The 16,795-nt window shown below is 33.2% G+C and overlaps 3 protein-coding genes across 6 annotated transcripts; all 3 read right to left on the minus strand.

Annotated features, from left to right (window-relative positions):
- Positions 1-11,448: 11,448 nt before the first annotated feature.
- Positions 11,449-15,187, minus strand: LOC131052115 (pentatricopeptide repeat-containing protein DWY1, chloroplastic-like). 4 transcript variants are annotated; one of them, XM_059211345.1, is made up of 3 exons: positions 12,695-12,826; positions 12,151-12,584; positions 11,449-12,036 (listed from the first exon to the last, which is right to left on the minus strand). In XM_059211345.1, exons 1-2 carry the CDS (start codon positions 12,741-12,743, stop codon positions 12,181-12,183), a joined length of 453 nt encoding a protein of 150 aa, XP_059067328.1. In that variant the 5' UTR covers positions 12,744-12,826; the 3' UTR covers positions 11,449-12,036; positions 12,151-12,180. The 4 variants fall into 4 exon arrangements, with proteins under 4 accessions (XP_059067328.1, XP_057842693.2, XP_057842694.2 ...); XM_057986710.2 differs by adding an exon at positions 13,578-15,187 and having other exon boundaries at positions 11,450-12,036; positions 12,151-13,476; XM_057986711.2 differs by lacking the exon at positions 11,449-12,036 and having other exon boundaries at positions 12,449-12,584; positions 12,676-15,187.
- LOC131052098 (pentatricopeptide repeat-containing protein At1g11290, chloroplastic) lies at positions 13,387-14,193 on the minus strand. Its single transcript, XM_057986687.2, has 3 exons — positions 13,872-14,193; positions 13,578-13,825; positions 13,387-13,476 (listed from the first exon to the last, which is right to left on the minus strand). The coding sequence occupies exons 1-3, from the start codon at positions 14,191-14,193 to the stop codon at positions 13,387-13,389; spliced, it is 660 nt and encodes a 219-aa protein (XP_057842670.2).
- Positions 14,254-14,895, minus strand: LOC131052097 (putative pentatricopeptide repeat-containing protein At3g13770, mitochondrial). Its single transcript, XM_057986686.2, has one exon. It carries the CDS (start codon positions 14,893-14,895, stop codon positions 14,254-14,256), a length of 642 nt encoding a protein of 213 aa, XP_057842669.2.
- Positions 15,188-16,795: the final 1,608 nt, after the last annotated feature.

Raw genomic sequence — 16,795 nt, forward strand, 5'->3', positions numbered from 1 at the left:
AAATAGGTCATAGAAGGATTGATTGAGCCCCCTCAAAGACTACTTCTAGCATAGTGTGCAAAGAATGTTTTCCCCGTAGGAGATAAATGAGAGATTGTCCCCCCCCCAATGATGTGATTCTTGTATTGTTGGTAGATGCTCAACACTAGATGTTGAAGATGATTCATACTCACTAAACAACACCACAAATGTGTGCACGATTACTTTTCATTGTGAATATGTAGGAAGTAATATGAATATCTAAAGCTTGCACATGACCCAAAGCTTAAATGTTGTCATACTAGTTTCCAAACCTACAATGTTGAAAACTAGTATGCATCTTCTATTGCAAGTGACAAAACTAGCAACAACATAATGATATCACAATGCATGTCGAAGGACTACATTGTTCATCTCCATGTAATGTAGTGGTGATGAGATCACAATGCATGTCATAGAACTACATTGTTCATCTTCATATATTTCTCAAAAAGGTTTGGAAGTGTTCGTGGCATAACTCAAACAAGTGCACAAAGGTGTTAACCAAGAGGTCCAATGCATGGGAAACAAATAAACATTAACTTTTGCCAAAAAACAATATTCAGTTTCGAGCTACTGATCAAAAGTTATGAAACAATCAAGTTCCCATGGCCTATTTTAAATACAATTGCACTAAAATAAAATAAAAATTGCCTAAGATGAGGTCAAACCTAGGCTTCCAACTACTCATTTGAATAAGCATGAAAAGATATTTTCAATTACCATCCACTCGTGAAAAAAATCTAACTCCCTTTACAAGCACTTAAAATGATTGAACAATCAACTTTAGCAACATTAATTGTTGTTGTTTAGAATAAATGTTACAAGATAACAATAAATGTGAATGCAACAACCAAATTAATGTCAACAATAATAATGGAGTCGTTTGGCCAAGTCTCAATGTGTTGTGGAGGTTGTCGGAGATGAGTGGTTAATGTGAAAAAAGGAAATTGAGTTGCTTGTGAAGCCAAGAAAAGACCCTTCAAAAATAGACTTGTGTCTTACTTCAAGCAAATGAGAGAGTATTGAAAAGTCTTCTATGTTGTTCCTTCATTTTAATTCTACCAATCACTCCAAATAAAGTGGTTTTTGGGATCGTTGAAGAGAGTTGGTCCAACATTGCTTGAGACTGTATGGCCAAAAAAATTGCACATGTAGATTTTCCTATTCACCTCTCTGACCTAAAAAAATTCTTTGCAAAATAATTTTGCTAATGGAAGGAGTTGGAAAACTTAGTGCCTAAAATGTACACACCAACAATTATCTTCTTTGTTTGTGCCTACCCTTCCGCACATGTGAGAAAAGAAATGACTTATATTATTTTTCTGCCAAGAAAAGTGGTGCAAATTAGTGACCTACAAATATGCTTCCCCATATATGGGCTATTTTTCTTGCATGAATTTGATTGCATTTCTTTGAAATATTTTTCTTCATTTAAATCATTGTGTTATAATATATGTATTTGTTTTATTTAATTGTAACAATATGAACCAAAAAAATTGCACATACCTCCTCTCATAAACTATTATGAGAAATGTATTCCACACCTCTAATTCCTTTCATTTAGTATCAGAGCTTGATCACCTTGTGTCTTAAGTGTTATGAAAAATATTTTTTGTTCTAATATTGGTTCAAGTAGGAGCTTGCACAAAAGGAGAACTTGTTGCAATAAAATGACATGCACATTAAGGATATAGATGGAGAAGTTCATAGGAAATAAATTTGAGCTATGGAAAATAAAGATAGAGGATATGCTTCAAGATATAGATATGTCGGCTATCATATCTAAGATCCAAACCCATTGTAATGTCACAAGTTGATTGGGAGATATTGGATAGAAAGGCAAAGGACCTCATTAGGATCTATTTGGTGAATCTATTTTGATGAATGTACATGAAGAAGCCACCACAGAAACTCTTTGGAAGAAGTTGGGAGACTTGTAATAGGTTGAATCCGTAATTACCAAAAATTTCTCAAGAAAGTTGTACACCTTGAGAATGGATTATGGTGTTTATATAGCTAAGAATTTGAATGCATTCAATATGATGGTAACCTGGTTACATTGCATTGGAGTGAAACATGAGAAAAAGGATAATTGCATGGCACTACTTTGTTATTTTCCAAACTCATGGGATTGCTTGGTAATGATAATCAAAAGCACTACCTCATAACTCAAACTAGATGAGATAGTGATTTTTTTACTCTCAAATGTGATCTAGTGGAATATTTTCAAATCTAGTAAGGAGGCCCTACATGTTCCTAGAAGAACAAAAGAGAAAAAGAAGAAAGAAAAAAATAGAGTCAAATCTTGTGGAAGATAATCAACTACAAGGTCTATGGCTAAATGTTAGAACTATGAAAAGATTGTATGCTTTCATAGAAACTATAAAAGAAGAAAATGAAAGAAAATTATTTGGATTGTAATTTTGGGAAGTCTTTTCATAATGATGCAGATGCCTTTATTACAACATTGGCAACTATGCATCAGAAAGTGCATGGTTGATAGACTTTGGAGCTACCTTCCACGTGGCATGCCATTGAATATGGTTTTCAAAGCATGAAATATATGGTAGTGGGAAGGTGTAATTTTGTGATAATTCTCATTTGAGCATAGTTAGTGATGGTAGAGTTAAGATTTGATTCTTCAATAAGTGAGTGGAGGGGATCAATAGAGTGTTACACATCCCTATTTTTGTATGGACAACTCCATGTACCCCTCAGTAGAACAAAATTGTATAAGGACTGAATAAGATGTTAATGGAGATGGCTAAGACTATGTTTAATGCATTGAGCTTGGAATAAAAAGTTTGGGAAAAAATAGTTGCCACAACTTGTTACCTAGTTGATATGTCTCCTACATCAACTCTTGTTGACAAGACTTGTAGAGAGACGAAGGGGGAAAAAATCCTCATTACAATAACTGAGAGCTTTTTGTTGTAATGCATATGCAGATATGCCTAAGAAGAAGCATTTAAAGTTGAAGAACAAAGTAGTGAAACATATCTTCATCATCAATGGTGTCAATGTGAATGAGTACAATCTTTGGGACCTTGTTGCCAAGAGTTTTCTGTAACAGAAGTGTTGCAACCAAAAAAGAATGGGAAAAATATGTGGTTCAACTAACCCAAAATATTGAGAATGTTGAAATAGAAGCTCATGAAAGACCTATAGAGTAGGAGAGCTCAAATAGTACCAATGGTTCTAAAGAGGGCATAGAACCTCCACCTTAGATCTTGAGGAGTTCGATTCGACAAAGGTAGGAACCAAATAGGTAGACTCATTTTTATTGAAGATGTATTTTTGCTTTGATTACTAATACTAATGAGCTTAGAGATGTGAGTGAGGTAATTGATATGGGTGATTTTAAGTCTTGGAGAGAATCTATGGATGAGGAGCTGGCTATATTGAAGAACAATGAAATATGGGACTTGGTATCATCGTCAAAAGGAAGAAAGACCATTGGATCTAAATGGGCATTCAAAAAGAAGACCAATTTAGATGGTGGTATTGAAAAGTACAAGGCAAGGTTAGTAGGAAAGGATATTTCCAAGTTGAGTTGATAGACTTTGGTGAGTTCAATTCCTAGTTGATAAGATAGCATCTATTAGGCTCCTTTTATCTATAGCAATAACTTTTGATTTAGAGAGAGAATATTTAGATGTGTAGACAACATTTTTGCGTGGTGAGATATACATGACACAACCTAAGAACTACATGGAAAGAGTTCTTTTAAATTTTATTATATAGATAAAAAAATATTTATATGGTCCAAAACAAGTACAAGAAGTTTGATTCATTTGTTTTGGGCTTGGGGTTTTTGAGATCTACATCAAATCATAATATTTATTACAAATAGATGTTGATGAATTCCTTGTTATTATATTCTACACATGTTGTATTATCTTTTGTTAATAGTAAGGATGTGATTTGTGACTTGAAGTTTGGTCTTTTAGCATAGTTCAACATGGACTTGGAGTTCCCAATTATATCTAGGGTATGGAGATTTAGCAATTGTAAGTATGATAAGTTTATATTGGAGAGATTTAGCATGTTAGTATGTAGATCATTGAGTATTGCTATTTTGGTGGGGATAAATTTATCTGTAAAGCATAGTCCATCTACACATAGTGAGATGGAGGACATGGCTTCAATGCCTTATGTTGATGTTATTAGGAGTTTTATGTATGATGTGGTTTGAATAAGAATAGAATTGCCCAAAAAGTAGGATTCTAAAGTTTGTTCATGGCTGAGATTGGATATCATTGGGATGCAATCAAAAATGTCTTTAAATATTTGCAAGGTGCCTCTAAGTACTTTATTTATTATTATGGTAATTCTATAAGGAACCAACATTTAGTTTATCTTCACACTCTTACTCTTTCACAACAAGCATAGCTATATTTTATTAGAAAAAATCCAAATTTAAACTTAGGAGCTCTACCATTCATGCACCCACAAATAACAAAACATGACAAAAGGCACAATAAGTGATAATGTTTTTTCTCTTGATTATAATAATAAAAAAATTACAACAATTCAAGTATTTTCACTTTTACTAGATAATGCAATGTGGGGATAAACTTCCCTTGTTCAGGTGTAAATCCTTCTTAGTTCTCAACTTATAGCAATCACCTACAGCTCTTAGATATTCCTAGTAAACCCACATGCATCATTTTCCTTTTGTCTACTAGTTACTCAATCCCCTCTTTTTTTCATCCCTCTTCTTTCTCTAACAAATAGAAGAATGACAAAAAAGAACAATTCCAAAAGTCACCTTCTTCTCCCAAAACAAACAATCTTTTGTGCTCTCGATCATCTAATATGAATGGTAGATGCTTGTCAAAATTTTAAGAACCTTTTTGGATCCCCCATAACTTGCAATTAAAACCTCTAGATTTGTGGGAATCAAATGCTCCATTTTGATGTCTAAAGAGGAGCAAAAAATGTTGGCATCTAACTATTTAATGAAATGCAAAAAAATAAAATAGAACACAAATGATAATAAATAAAGCATCTCCCATATTGTTGGATGATGTGGATGGTTGTTAGCTACCAGGTGCTTCAGCATCAACTCTTCTCCTACAACATGTCTAACTATTAATGAGAGGGGCATATCTCCTTTGGCTACAACTACTCTAGTGTGATAAATGACATTTTTTGGACCATAATGCATAAGAGGAAGAAAAGTCTTCAAAAAATGTTTCTTACCCCCACAATTTCTTACTTCACTCTTAAATAAAACGATGACAAGGGGTACATCTAGGTTGGGGATTGTATAGTCTTGGTCCTCTTTGGTCATTTGTTGCTATTGATTTTCAATGTAGTCACAACTTGGATCATGTTGCCTTCAATGTGGTTGCTTGTTTATTGTCCCACAAGCATTGCTTGAGGGCTTCAACTTTAGTTTGTTTATTTGTTAATGTTCATGATGCCCTTCAAATTTGGATGGATTAGACTTATTTGCTTGGAACTTTAGTAAGGCAACTTTACTACCAATAGTGTTTTACATATGTTTGTATTCTTTCAATTGCGTGAACTCATTTGAAAGGTATGTCCAACCTTCTTGTTATCATTATGTTAAACTCAATACATTTAGTGTGACATTGTAAGCACAATAATTCTAACATGTTTAAGGAATGTAGCCTAGCACTCATTTTAAAATACTGTGTATATTATTAACACCTCAAAAATGAATGTTGAGTATTCAAAGATGAAAAGAAAATTAAATAATTATATTATAATATATACATAGAAAAAAAAATTTGAACAATGAAATTTAGCCTCGCTATAATAGAAAGTAATGAACTTGTCAATTAAAAAAAGTTCTCATTTGATGCAATATATATTGCTTGTGGTTTGAATCTTGAGATAAATGAAGAGTAATGGGAAGACAGCACCATCACTTGAAAACCTTGGGACAACCATGGAAGAAGACTTACTCACATTCTTGGCCATTTGATTGCCTACTAGAACAAATCTAATGCTCCCCATTATTGTCCATTACTCAAGAAAGCCCATGAGGTATTGGGCACATTTAGTCTCATGAGAACCACCTGCAATTTTGTTTCAACTTTGTTCAATAAAAAAACACTATACATAAATACAATTATAGTCATTTTAATTCTAAAAAAATCAATATTGTATTTAAAATAACCAAAGCGGCTATGACTCAACAAAACTTATTGATTTTAAATTTAATGGAAAACAATGTTACAAATATATCAACTCTCCAAGAAAACTTTAATGAGAATATGAAGTTCAATTACAAATCTCCATCCAAAATTTGAGATATTTAAATCATGATTGTTATCACTAAGGTTTTGCACCCTAGCTAAGCCTAGACTTAGCTAACCTGTAAAACATGGGACTACTTTCAGGTTGCGGGTACCCTATAGTGAAAGTAGACCTCGAGAGAGGGTCGATTCTCTTTGAAACTCTTTAAAACTACTAATTTTTTACAAGGAAAAGAGAAAAAATGTGCTTTGAAACATAAACCTACAACTAATTTGAGGTGATGCACCAATATTTACTTTTCTCGTTTTAAAACTAACTGATTACAACTAGTTCAACAAAGAAACTAATTACATTCACAACTCATTTGTACTTAAGATGACCATAAACATTTCATATCGAGGTTATTTATTTTAGTTTGCATTTCAGATTTTGACACATCATACAACTTGATCAAACCTTGAGACCACTTTCCAATTCACATTGTATAGATGAGATGAAATCAAAGGACTAAAATAATCATAATGAACTCCATAAAAATCATATATCAACATGAATTTGAGAAGAAAATGAGTAGAGACAGCAATTCTTTATTGATTTTCTAGAAGAATCTGATTGCAATGCATGAGGAATTGATAAAACTAAAAAAGTTTGAGTTACATGACATGTCTTTCTGCTATACCTACAAAAAAGAAAAGCAAGAACTAACTTCCATTAAAGAATGAAGCTGTCTTTTGTAATGCCCCGCTAGGAACCCTAAAGGAAAACAACACAACTAGGCAACTAAAGGGTGAAATAATTTTATTTTTTTGTTAAAGACTAAGTGCACTAACTAAAACCATTGCACGTTTAACAACACAGCGGACGTCTACCATATGTTTTACTAAGGGTAACCAACGAAGATTAATTTCATAGATTATATTAACACCACAGTTAATCCATTTAATTAGATAAATCGAAAACTTAAGTTTAAAACTACACATACATCCAAATTTCATAATAAAGAAATAAAAGTATTCCAATGTATCCAATTTCCATAAACCATTTAAACATAAGATCAAAACAATAACATTCATTTCACTGACATAATAATATTACAATATTCGTAAATACATGGCTTCCAATAATACCACTGGTTACAAAGATACAATATCAAGGTTACATAAAAGTCTGATACAATGACCACAAGGTCTCAACTGAACAATGATCTCGAACAAGATCTGGTACATAAACCACGAACCAAGAAACACCAGCGAAGCCTTTCCTCGCCTGAAGATACAATCAAGAACATTCGATGGGAAGTGGCACTACCACCCGACCATGTGATCCCGAAATGGAACCACCCCACCGTGCTAGAAGATAGTAGAAAACCCTCAAGCAAGCAAAGTAAGACAAGTACAAAAGGACTACAAGACTCTGCAAACATCCATGTGACTCAACTCACAAAACACAAGTGACTCTAAGAAGAGAGTGTCATCGCATAGCTTGATGGTTACCATGGTACAGCCTCCATAGGTCCCGGCCCCCATCCTTGGGTTTCTCCTGGTAGCCTCTCCCAAGCCTCCAGTTCCAACTAAGTCTCATGCAGACCCTACCAATCCTTTCATGAAGACAAGGTGGTAAGTTTGCCATTCCAAGTCTTCTCGTAACATTATGAGCAATGTACAAGCACTCACCTATGCACAAGGTACACTTATCTTAATTAATATTTATCTCACTCCCCCCCAATATATTATTATGTTATCACTTTTTAACCAACTTTCAACGGGTTATCCTGTCATCCACTTTGGGCACGGCCCCCGCTCGAAAGTCACTCTCTCTCCTAGGACACTAACAGGAAATGTTTCTCTCTACGAGAACTCTATGGCGAAACAGACAACCATAAACAATCCTGACAAGCATAGGTGAAGGATACACAAATACCAACCCAAGATTGACCATTTGGACAAAAACACACAATAGCTCATATCAAATAGGTTATACAACATCACCTGGTCTAAGAAAAATAATAACATAGGACACAATGACAATTCAACCAGAATACCAATGGAATTTAAGCTTGACTGAAAACATCATTTACACAAGATCCTAATACAAGCAATCTTTTCTCAACACAGCCAAAGCATGAATTACTTGCAAATAAAGATTTCCCAGAAAATAAGAAATACAACTATATTTAAATAAATCAATTTGGTCATTTGTCTAATTAAGTTAAATAAATTCACATATGAATTAATTCTCCTAACGTGTTTATAAACATAAATATGGAATCTTAATTTATAAACTTTTTTCTGAAATAACTAAATTTGAATTAATTATATATAAACTAAAATCTTCAATTATAAATTTCTCACATTTATAATTTAGCAAAACCTTATTTAAAATCCCAAAACATAAAGAAACTATTTTAATTAAAAGTAATATAAAGTAAAGACAGCTATATATATATATAAACAAATATATTATTATTTTATTTTATTAAATTTCTTTAAAAAAAAAATTTTTAAAGAAAATTATAATAAAATTAAATTAAAATAATAATAATCATCACTATTTGGCTACCCTAAGGTAGCGGTGCTACCATAGGCAGCCAATCGCTACTGTCCTAAGGCAACAGCCGCTGCCTTTGGGTAGCGCTGCTGTCCTATGGCAGCAACCACTACCAAAAGTAGTGCGGCGTGGGTTGAGGCATTGCCTCCCCACATTTTTTTTATAATTAATTTTTTTTTTTAAATTAAATTTTTCTTTTAAAACATAAAATTATAGTTTTGTTAAAAATCATTACAGAAGCATAAAAAGACTAAATACCCAGTTCAATAAAATTCTTTTTTCCAATTTTTTTTTTTAAATTAGATAATCTCATAAATTTAATTCAAAATTAAATTTATTCCTAAAGTGATCAATAATTTCCACAGAGATACTTTTATTGAAAAAAAAAAACTATTAGAACAAATCAAACAAGAGAGAATAATTTCTCAGGTAAATACCCTTTCTCATAAATCTTGCAATTTCCATGCATCCTAAAATCTTGACAAATTTTTTATAATAATTTCTCTTAATTTTCTCAAAATTACTTACTTCCCATAAATTAGAAATACACATCAGGCATGGATTTTAAAACAAAACTCGAATTCACCAGACGAGGGTTTGTATTTGACAATAACTTTACACACACACATCAGTCAGAGAAAAATAGAAATATTTACTAAAAACCCACAACTAAGAATTCATCCAACCTGATATAGCTTTCCTGAAAGAAATCTGTAGAAGAGCCCTAATCCTTTCAATAAACTTCCAATAAATTTCTTCACCTAAAATTCTTGACTTGTCCCTGTGTAACTAAAATAAAGACCTATTCCTTTATTTAAACTAAAATTCTAAGTTCAATAGCTTTTTCACAAAAAACCTAAATTTAGAATAATAATAATTTTTATTTTATTTTCTAAATTTATCACAAAAGATAAGCTAACATGCAATAATTAAAAAACATTATTCTTTCTTTTCTTTTATCATGCACATTAATTAATTTTCTAAATAAAAAATTAAAACAATATTTTAATTCTAATTAATCCTTTTATTCATTTATTTAATTATAACTTTAGAAAATAATAAATACAATTAATCTAATTTATTTTTCTATTTAAATAAAAATATATTTCTAATACCATGCAGCTTAATTTAATAATTTTTTTAATTAACTAAATTTATAATCTCAATGCATAAACAATACAATAATAAGATAATTTCATAAACTTAATTAATTAATTAATTAAATCCATTAAAACACTCAAATTAAACAAATCTCAAGCAATTACCCATAAAAGATAAAATGACAAAATACGAAGACCAAACTAACTGACAAGACGACCAACTGACGACACTCATACGAATGTAACTGAGTAAAATAGGGTCAACTACTATCTCCTCCACTTCCATCGGAAAATATAAGGCACGCTCAGACCTGTGAAACCAGGTGGAGACAATACCCCGTACCTGCCCGATACTTGTACCTGCAATATCCTGCCTCACCAAACCACACATGCATATATATACAATATAGAGAACACGGCATACACACCAATGAAGGAGAATCACGACGTTTCTTGTCTCACCGAAATGAGTGAAAGAAAATCGTCCCCTTGCATCCAATACACTCGCAAACACACAACATATAATTACACATTGCATAGATAAAGTAAAATGTCAATACATAGCAATAAACCATAACATGCCATAAATCACAAATATTGAAATACTGCAAATAAATTATACATCTCATCTCCAGATAAAGCATAATGTCATAAAAATTTGAATAATATATCATGGTAATGTATCCACTGAAAACAACCAATAATAAAATGTGAGTCTAATGAGTTCAAACAAGTAGGGGTACTACACCTTTTATTGAAAAGATGCTCCAGAATTTTGAATTTGAAATTTTGGCTCCCTTTGACTCCGTGACTAAGCTGACTTGTAGTGACTCGCTAAGTGTGAACTCCAAATGTAGGTGAGGAGGCTGTGAGCTCTTCTTCAAATTAGGTTGTAAACTGAAACAAATTCCTCAAAATCAAGACCAAATGATTGTTGCATTTCAAAATTCAATTGCTTGAGCGGATAGGCTTAAAAATCCCACCAAAAAAAGGTTAGAATTGAAGCAAACATGCTAATTTTTCTCTCCAAACTGCTTTTGATTGATGACTGACCCATGTGGGCTTTCAAATTGAGGGTTGACTGCTGCATTATCCTCCAAAAACCTCCCCAAAATGTGGATCTTTTCCTTGGTCGAGCCCCTTAGCTCATCTTTTGAAATTTGAACTCAAATTTGCATTGATGATTGCTTTGACCGCATTTTGAATGCATTTTCTGAGTTTGGACTCCTCTTTTATTCATCCTTGTTTGACAAATATTCCTTTATGATCAAAACAACCATTCTATAGCAGTGAAAACCTTCAAATATTGCACATAGGATTGGTGAAGACTTCTCAAAAACTACAAACTAGATTTGCACGAAATTTATGGGACTTTTTCATTTTATTGTTTTCTAATTTCACTCCAAAAATCATGAAAACCCAATTCGTATTTTTCCAAATATGCTTGAAACACGATTGTTCCCTTCATAAAGATTTTCATTGTACTGCAATAAATGGAGACTCTTGGAAAGATTTGTATTTTGACTTACAAATCCAACCAAACTAAAGTTTAAATGATATATAAAGACCCTAAATGTGCATTTATAACTGAGTGAAAAATGTATAACAATGACATTTACAAGCTCATTATGATTTTTAAAGGGCCATATTGCAAGATTGTGATTTTGAGGGGAATCGCATTTAGATTATATATGGCATCTTTGCAAGTCCAAGAAGTTACTCCTCTCCCTAAAGAATTTCCAATAACAATATTTGAACAACCTTACCCATTAACCTGGCTAGGATAAGATCTAACTTGACGCTTGCAAAATGTGTTTGCATTGTGGCCATAAAATTCACAAAATCAATGCAAACATGTGGACATGCATTTATAATTTGGCACATATAATTTAGGCCCGGATAGCAGACCTGACATAAGAAAAGGATAATAGAATAATCCAACAAGAATAAAGTGAAGCTCTCTGTGTCAAATCCAAGCATTGGGTTGATTGTAAGTTCCCTCGAATTCCATGCTGGCCCTTAAAGTATTCCTCTCTTGCATTTCCCTTTCCTATGCGTTACCGTCCAGCTTATCAGTCCAAAGTTGGAGAGGTACTTCCTTGATGGTACTATGAATCATGATCTACCTCTTCAATACCTTGAGCAGTTAAGAAGACAAGAAATACTTTTTAAAATCATTATAAAATGTCAAAAGCATGCTATAGCTCTCCAGAATCAGAGAAACTGAAAATAAAATGAGAATCCTTCTTACCATTGCAAGTTTGAAACCATGCACCTCGTTCTACAGCATGCTTGCGTGTGCAGCTTGTTTCCTCATAATCACCAGTAATCTCCACAAATCTCCACAGGAACATTGGCCGTGCTTAAAAAGATGGAAGCGGTTTGCATCCCTCACAAGAATTTCTCTTGCAGCAACCTTGGAGATGAACTTAGTCGCAATGTGGCAATCCCCACATACTCGAAGGTTCTTGACAACTCTGATAGTAGTTCCAGGTGGTGATTTCAACAACCCAAATGCAATTGCCAACCTCTCACTATGGTGGCAGAGGATAAATTCCTTCTCCTCTTCCTCCACGTCATTCAATACAAATCTTGTATCTGGAACATACCCTGCTCCCTTTATCTCCCGCAACAATTTATCCAGCTTTATATAGATCTCCTGTGTTTGTGGGTGTGATTTGTCACCTACACAGAAAACATGTACCATTGTATGGACTTCAATCCAACTACATCCAGGTAGCTTTTCAATTCCTCTATCTATCATTAATTTCCTTACCTTATGAACATCATCCCACCTGTCTGCTTCTGCAGAGATGTTTGAGAGAAGAACATAAGGAGCAGCATTTTTAGTATCCAACTCAAAAAGGAGTCTAGCCACAAATTCTCCTAGCCCAATATTCTTATGTGATCTACAAGCACCAAGCAAACACATCCATACAACCATGTCAAGTTTTAATGGCATTTTGATGACAAAGTAGAAGGCTTCCACGAGATAGCCAGCACGGCCAAGAAGGTCAACCATACATACATAATGATCCATTCTAGGTATGATGGAATAAAATGTACTCATGCCATTGAAGTATTTACAGCCATCGTCCACTAGACCGGCATGGCTGCATGCAAATAAAACACAGATGAAGCTTACAGGGTCAGGTTTGGTTCCAAAGTAGTTCATCTGTTCAAAGAGATTGAGGCCGTGTTTGTTGTAGCCATGCATTGCATATCCTGCGATCATTACATTCCAGGAGACTGCGCCTGGATGTTGCATTTTGTCAAACAATTCTCGTACCTTCTGTATACTTCCACATTTTCCATACATGTCTATCAAGGCAGTCACAACGATATCAGACAAACATCTACTATCGATTTTTTTTGATGGATCTCCACCCCTGTTCCAAAACTCCAAGCTTGGCACATGCGGAGAGAATACTGGCAAAGGTTGACGTGTCTAGCTTGACACCTACGAATTGCATTTGCTTAAACATCTTCAAGGTTTTATCAGCAAGTCCATTCTGTGTATATCATTCCACGAGGCCACATCACGTTGAGGCATATTGTCAAACATTTTGTATCCATTCTGTATGCATCCACATTTTACATACATGTCTATCAGAGATGTCACAACTACAACATTTGACAGAAATCCTTTTTTAATTATTTTTTGATGGATTTCCATACCTTTCTCAAGAGCTCCAAGTTTGGCACAAGTTGGGAGGATGCTGGCAAACGGTCTGGCTTTACACCCACTAATTGCATTTTCTTAAAAAGCTCAAAGCCTTGATCAAGAAGCCCATTTTGTACATATCCTACAATCATTGCATTTGAGGTGATCAAATCCCATTTAGGCAGCTTGTCAAGCAATTCATTAGCTTTCTGTATACTCCCACATTTTGCATACATGTCGATCAGTGCAGTCACTACCATGTCTGATAAAAATTCCACTTTCAATTAGTTTTTGATGGATTTTCTTACCCTGTTCCAAATCTCCCGTGCTCGCATAAGCTGGGAGTTTGCTTGCAAATGTTGACGAGTCCGGCTCTACACCTGCCAATTGCATTTGCTTATAAAACTCTAGGGCTTTATCAACAAATCCATTTTGCATATATCCAGTAATGATTGCGGTCCATGAGGCAGCATCTGGTTTAGACATTTTCTCAAACAAACTAAGTGCCCTCTGCATGCTTCGACATTTCGCATACATATCTATCAGGCCAGTCAAAACAACATCATCTGACAAAAGGTTGCATTCAATAATTTTTTGGTGGTTTTCCATACCCTGTTCCAAATCTCCCATCTTGGCACAAACAGGGAGGATACTGGCAAAAGTTGCCGAGGTTGGCTCTACGCCTGCCAATTACACTTGGTTAAATATCTCCAATGCTTTTTCAGAATACCCGTTTTGCACATATCCAGAAATGATTGCAGTCCATGAAACCACATTCCGCTGAGGCATTTCTTCGAAAAACTTCAAAGCCAAGTCAAGAGCACCATTTTGCACACATGCTGTAATCATAGCAGTCCATAAGGCCACATCTCGATTTGGAACTTTATAGAAAAGCCTCAGCGCCTTGTCAAGAACACCATTCTGCGCATATCCCATAATCATCACAGTGCATGAGACCACGTCTGTACTATGCATTTTGTCAAACAATTCGCGCGCCTTTTCCATTCTTCCACATTTTGCATACATATCTACCAGGGTGATCATCACAATAACTTCACATTGAAACCCACACCTGATGATTTTTCCATGGATCTGCAAACCGTGTTTTACAGATGCCAAATTGGCACACACAGGGATAATAGTAGAGAAAGTGAAGTGGTCAGACTGAATACATGCTTGCCGCTGCATTTGGGTAAACAACTGCAATGCCTCTTGAGGAAAGCCAAGACTTCGGTAAGCTGAAATTACTATATTCCATGAGAAAATGTTGGGTTCAGTCAAGTGGTCCAAAACTTTGCGAGCACCCACCAAACTTCCGCATTTGCCATACATGTTAATAAGCTTATTCTGTAAAAGTGTGTGCCTTGCAAATGTAAGCCTTCTGCCATTGATGTAAGAGTGAATTTGCTTACCTTCGAAAGGGCATTTGTTGACATTGCATGATTGACATCGAACAGATGGTGTCGTTATTTATTCTGCCGTATTACAGATCAAAAGCAGGACAGCAAATCAAATGCACTTTCAGTTTTTCAAAGATATAGGACATTTCTTTTTCAAAGATATTGGACATTTCCTTCTCGATGAATGAATGAATGAGTTTGTTTTAATGATGTCTCGAAGACCATCAGTTTATGGGATAAAAACATTTTTGTTTACAATTTTAAGAACATTTTTGTTTACAATTTTTAAAGTTCTTTTCATTGTCATTTTTTTTGTTGCAGATTGTGAACATGAAGTCCGATGTTTTGTGAAGTCTTTGTCTCCTCAAATAACTTATTTAGACTACACACCTTCAAATTACATCATATAATGTTTATACCAAATCTAGATGGACAGGAGAAGATCTAAATTCTAAAAGGAGAGGGAGATCAAGTAAGCATTTGTGATGCTTTGTTTGTTTTAAATTTTGGTGCTTATTTGTGTGGTTGAGAGTTATCTAAGCTAGGTTGTTTGGTCTTATGAGTGTTATTAAAAACCTTCATTCATTCATTTTTTCATAACTCAAAATCAATTAAAGCTAATTTAATTTGTTTAAGATTATTTTTTAATATAGATCTAAAAGGAGAGTGAGAATAAGTAAGCATTTATGATAGTCTATTTGTTTTTATTTTTTTGCTTATCTTAGTGGTTGACGGTTACCTAGGTTAGGTTGTTTAGTCTTATGGATGTTATTAAAAACCTTCATACATTCATTATTTCATAAATCAAATCAATTAACACTAATTTAATTTGTTTAAGATTATCTTTTAATATACAATTATTTTGAATCTTCTTTTGAAATAATACTTTGGTCATATCCGCAATATTCACACATCTACTTTTTAAGTGTCCTTAAAATGTATTTTTTAAGATTCAACTAAAACTTAATCATGAGATCTCTTATAATAATACATTAAAATACCATTTGTTATTAAAAGAATTTCATATTCTTCTTTCAAGTATAACTTATGTAACACCTAAATGAACCCAAAACTTTTTAATAACAATTACTATTGTTAAATCTTACTTCTATATTTTATATAGAAGGTCTAACAATTGAATACACATATCACTATCTATGTTTTAAAAAACATATTTTTATTTACCAAGTATTTAAATAATTAGAAACCTATTTTAATTATACATTAAATTTTACATTTCATTTTATAATTTATTTTCTATCCTTTAAAATATCAATACCTCACCCTAATTGTTACACTCTAAAATCTAAATTACTAATTTTTACACCTAGATTTCACCTTTAATCTAAACTAATAATACGTGACCCTAAAATTAAACACCCTATTACTCAATGTGGAGGAGATTCAAGTGAGTACATATTTCTACAATGAAACAATCTCTCATGGTGGTAGTGATTTCCACTCAATTTTGATTTGGATGCAATGTTAAGAGATGTTGATTATAGACAATTGCATATTTTTATATTTTTGTCATTTTGTAGTTGAAACTTGCAACCTTTAAGAATTTTGTTGTAATTTTTATATAATATATGCATATTATCAATGAATGTAATTGATTAAAACTTAATTTATTTGTCATTTTTTTATGAAATGAAAAGTTTCAATTGAACTCTAATATTAAACATTAAAGTTCTATGATATATGTGATGTTAAAGTTCTATGATATATGTAATGATTGTCTTATCATGATATCATATGAATAGTTGAAATGTTCTATATTTTTAATTAATTTAATTTTTTAATAGTTATCACTGTCTTCCCCTTAAAAATGG

Source organism: Cryptomeria japonica, chromosome 9 (genome assembly GCF_030272615.1).
Source record: "Cryptomeria japonica chromosome 9, Sugi_1.0, whole genome shotgun sequence".
In the NCBI taxonomy this organism is placed as follows: domain Eukaryota; kingdom Viridiplantae; phylum Streptophyta; class Pinopsida; order Cupressales; family Cupressaceae; genus Cryptomeria; species Cryptomeria japonica.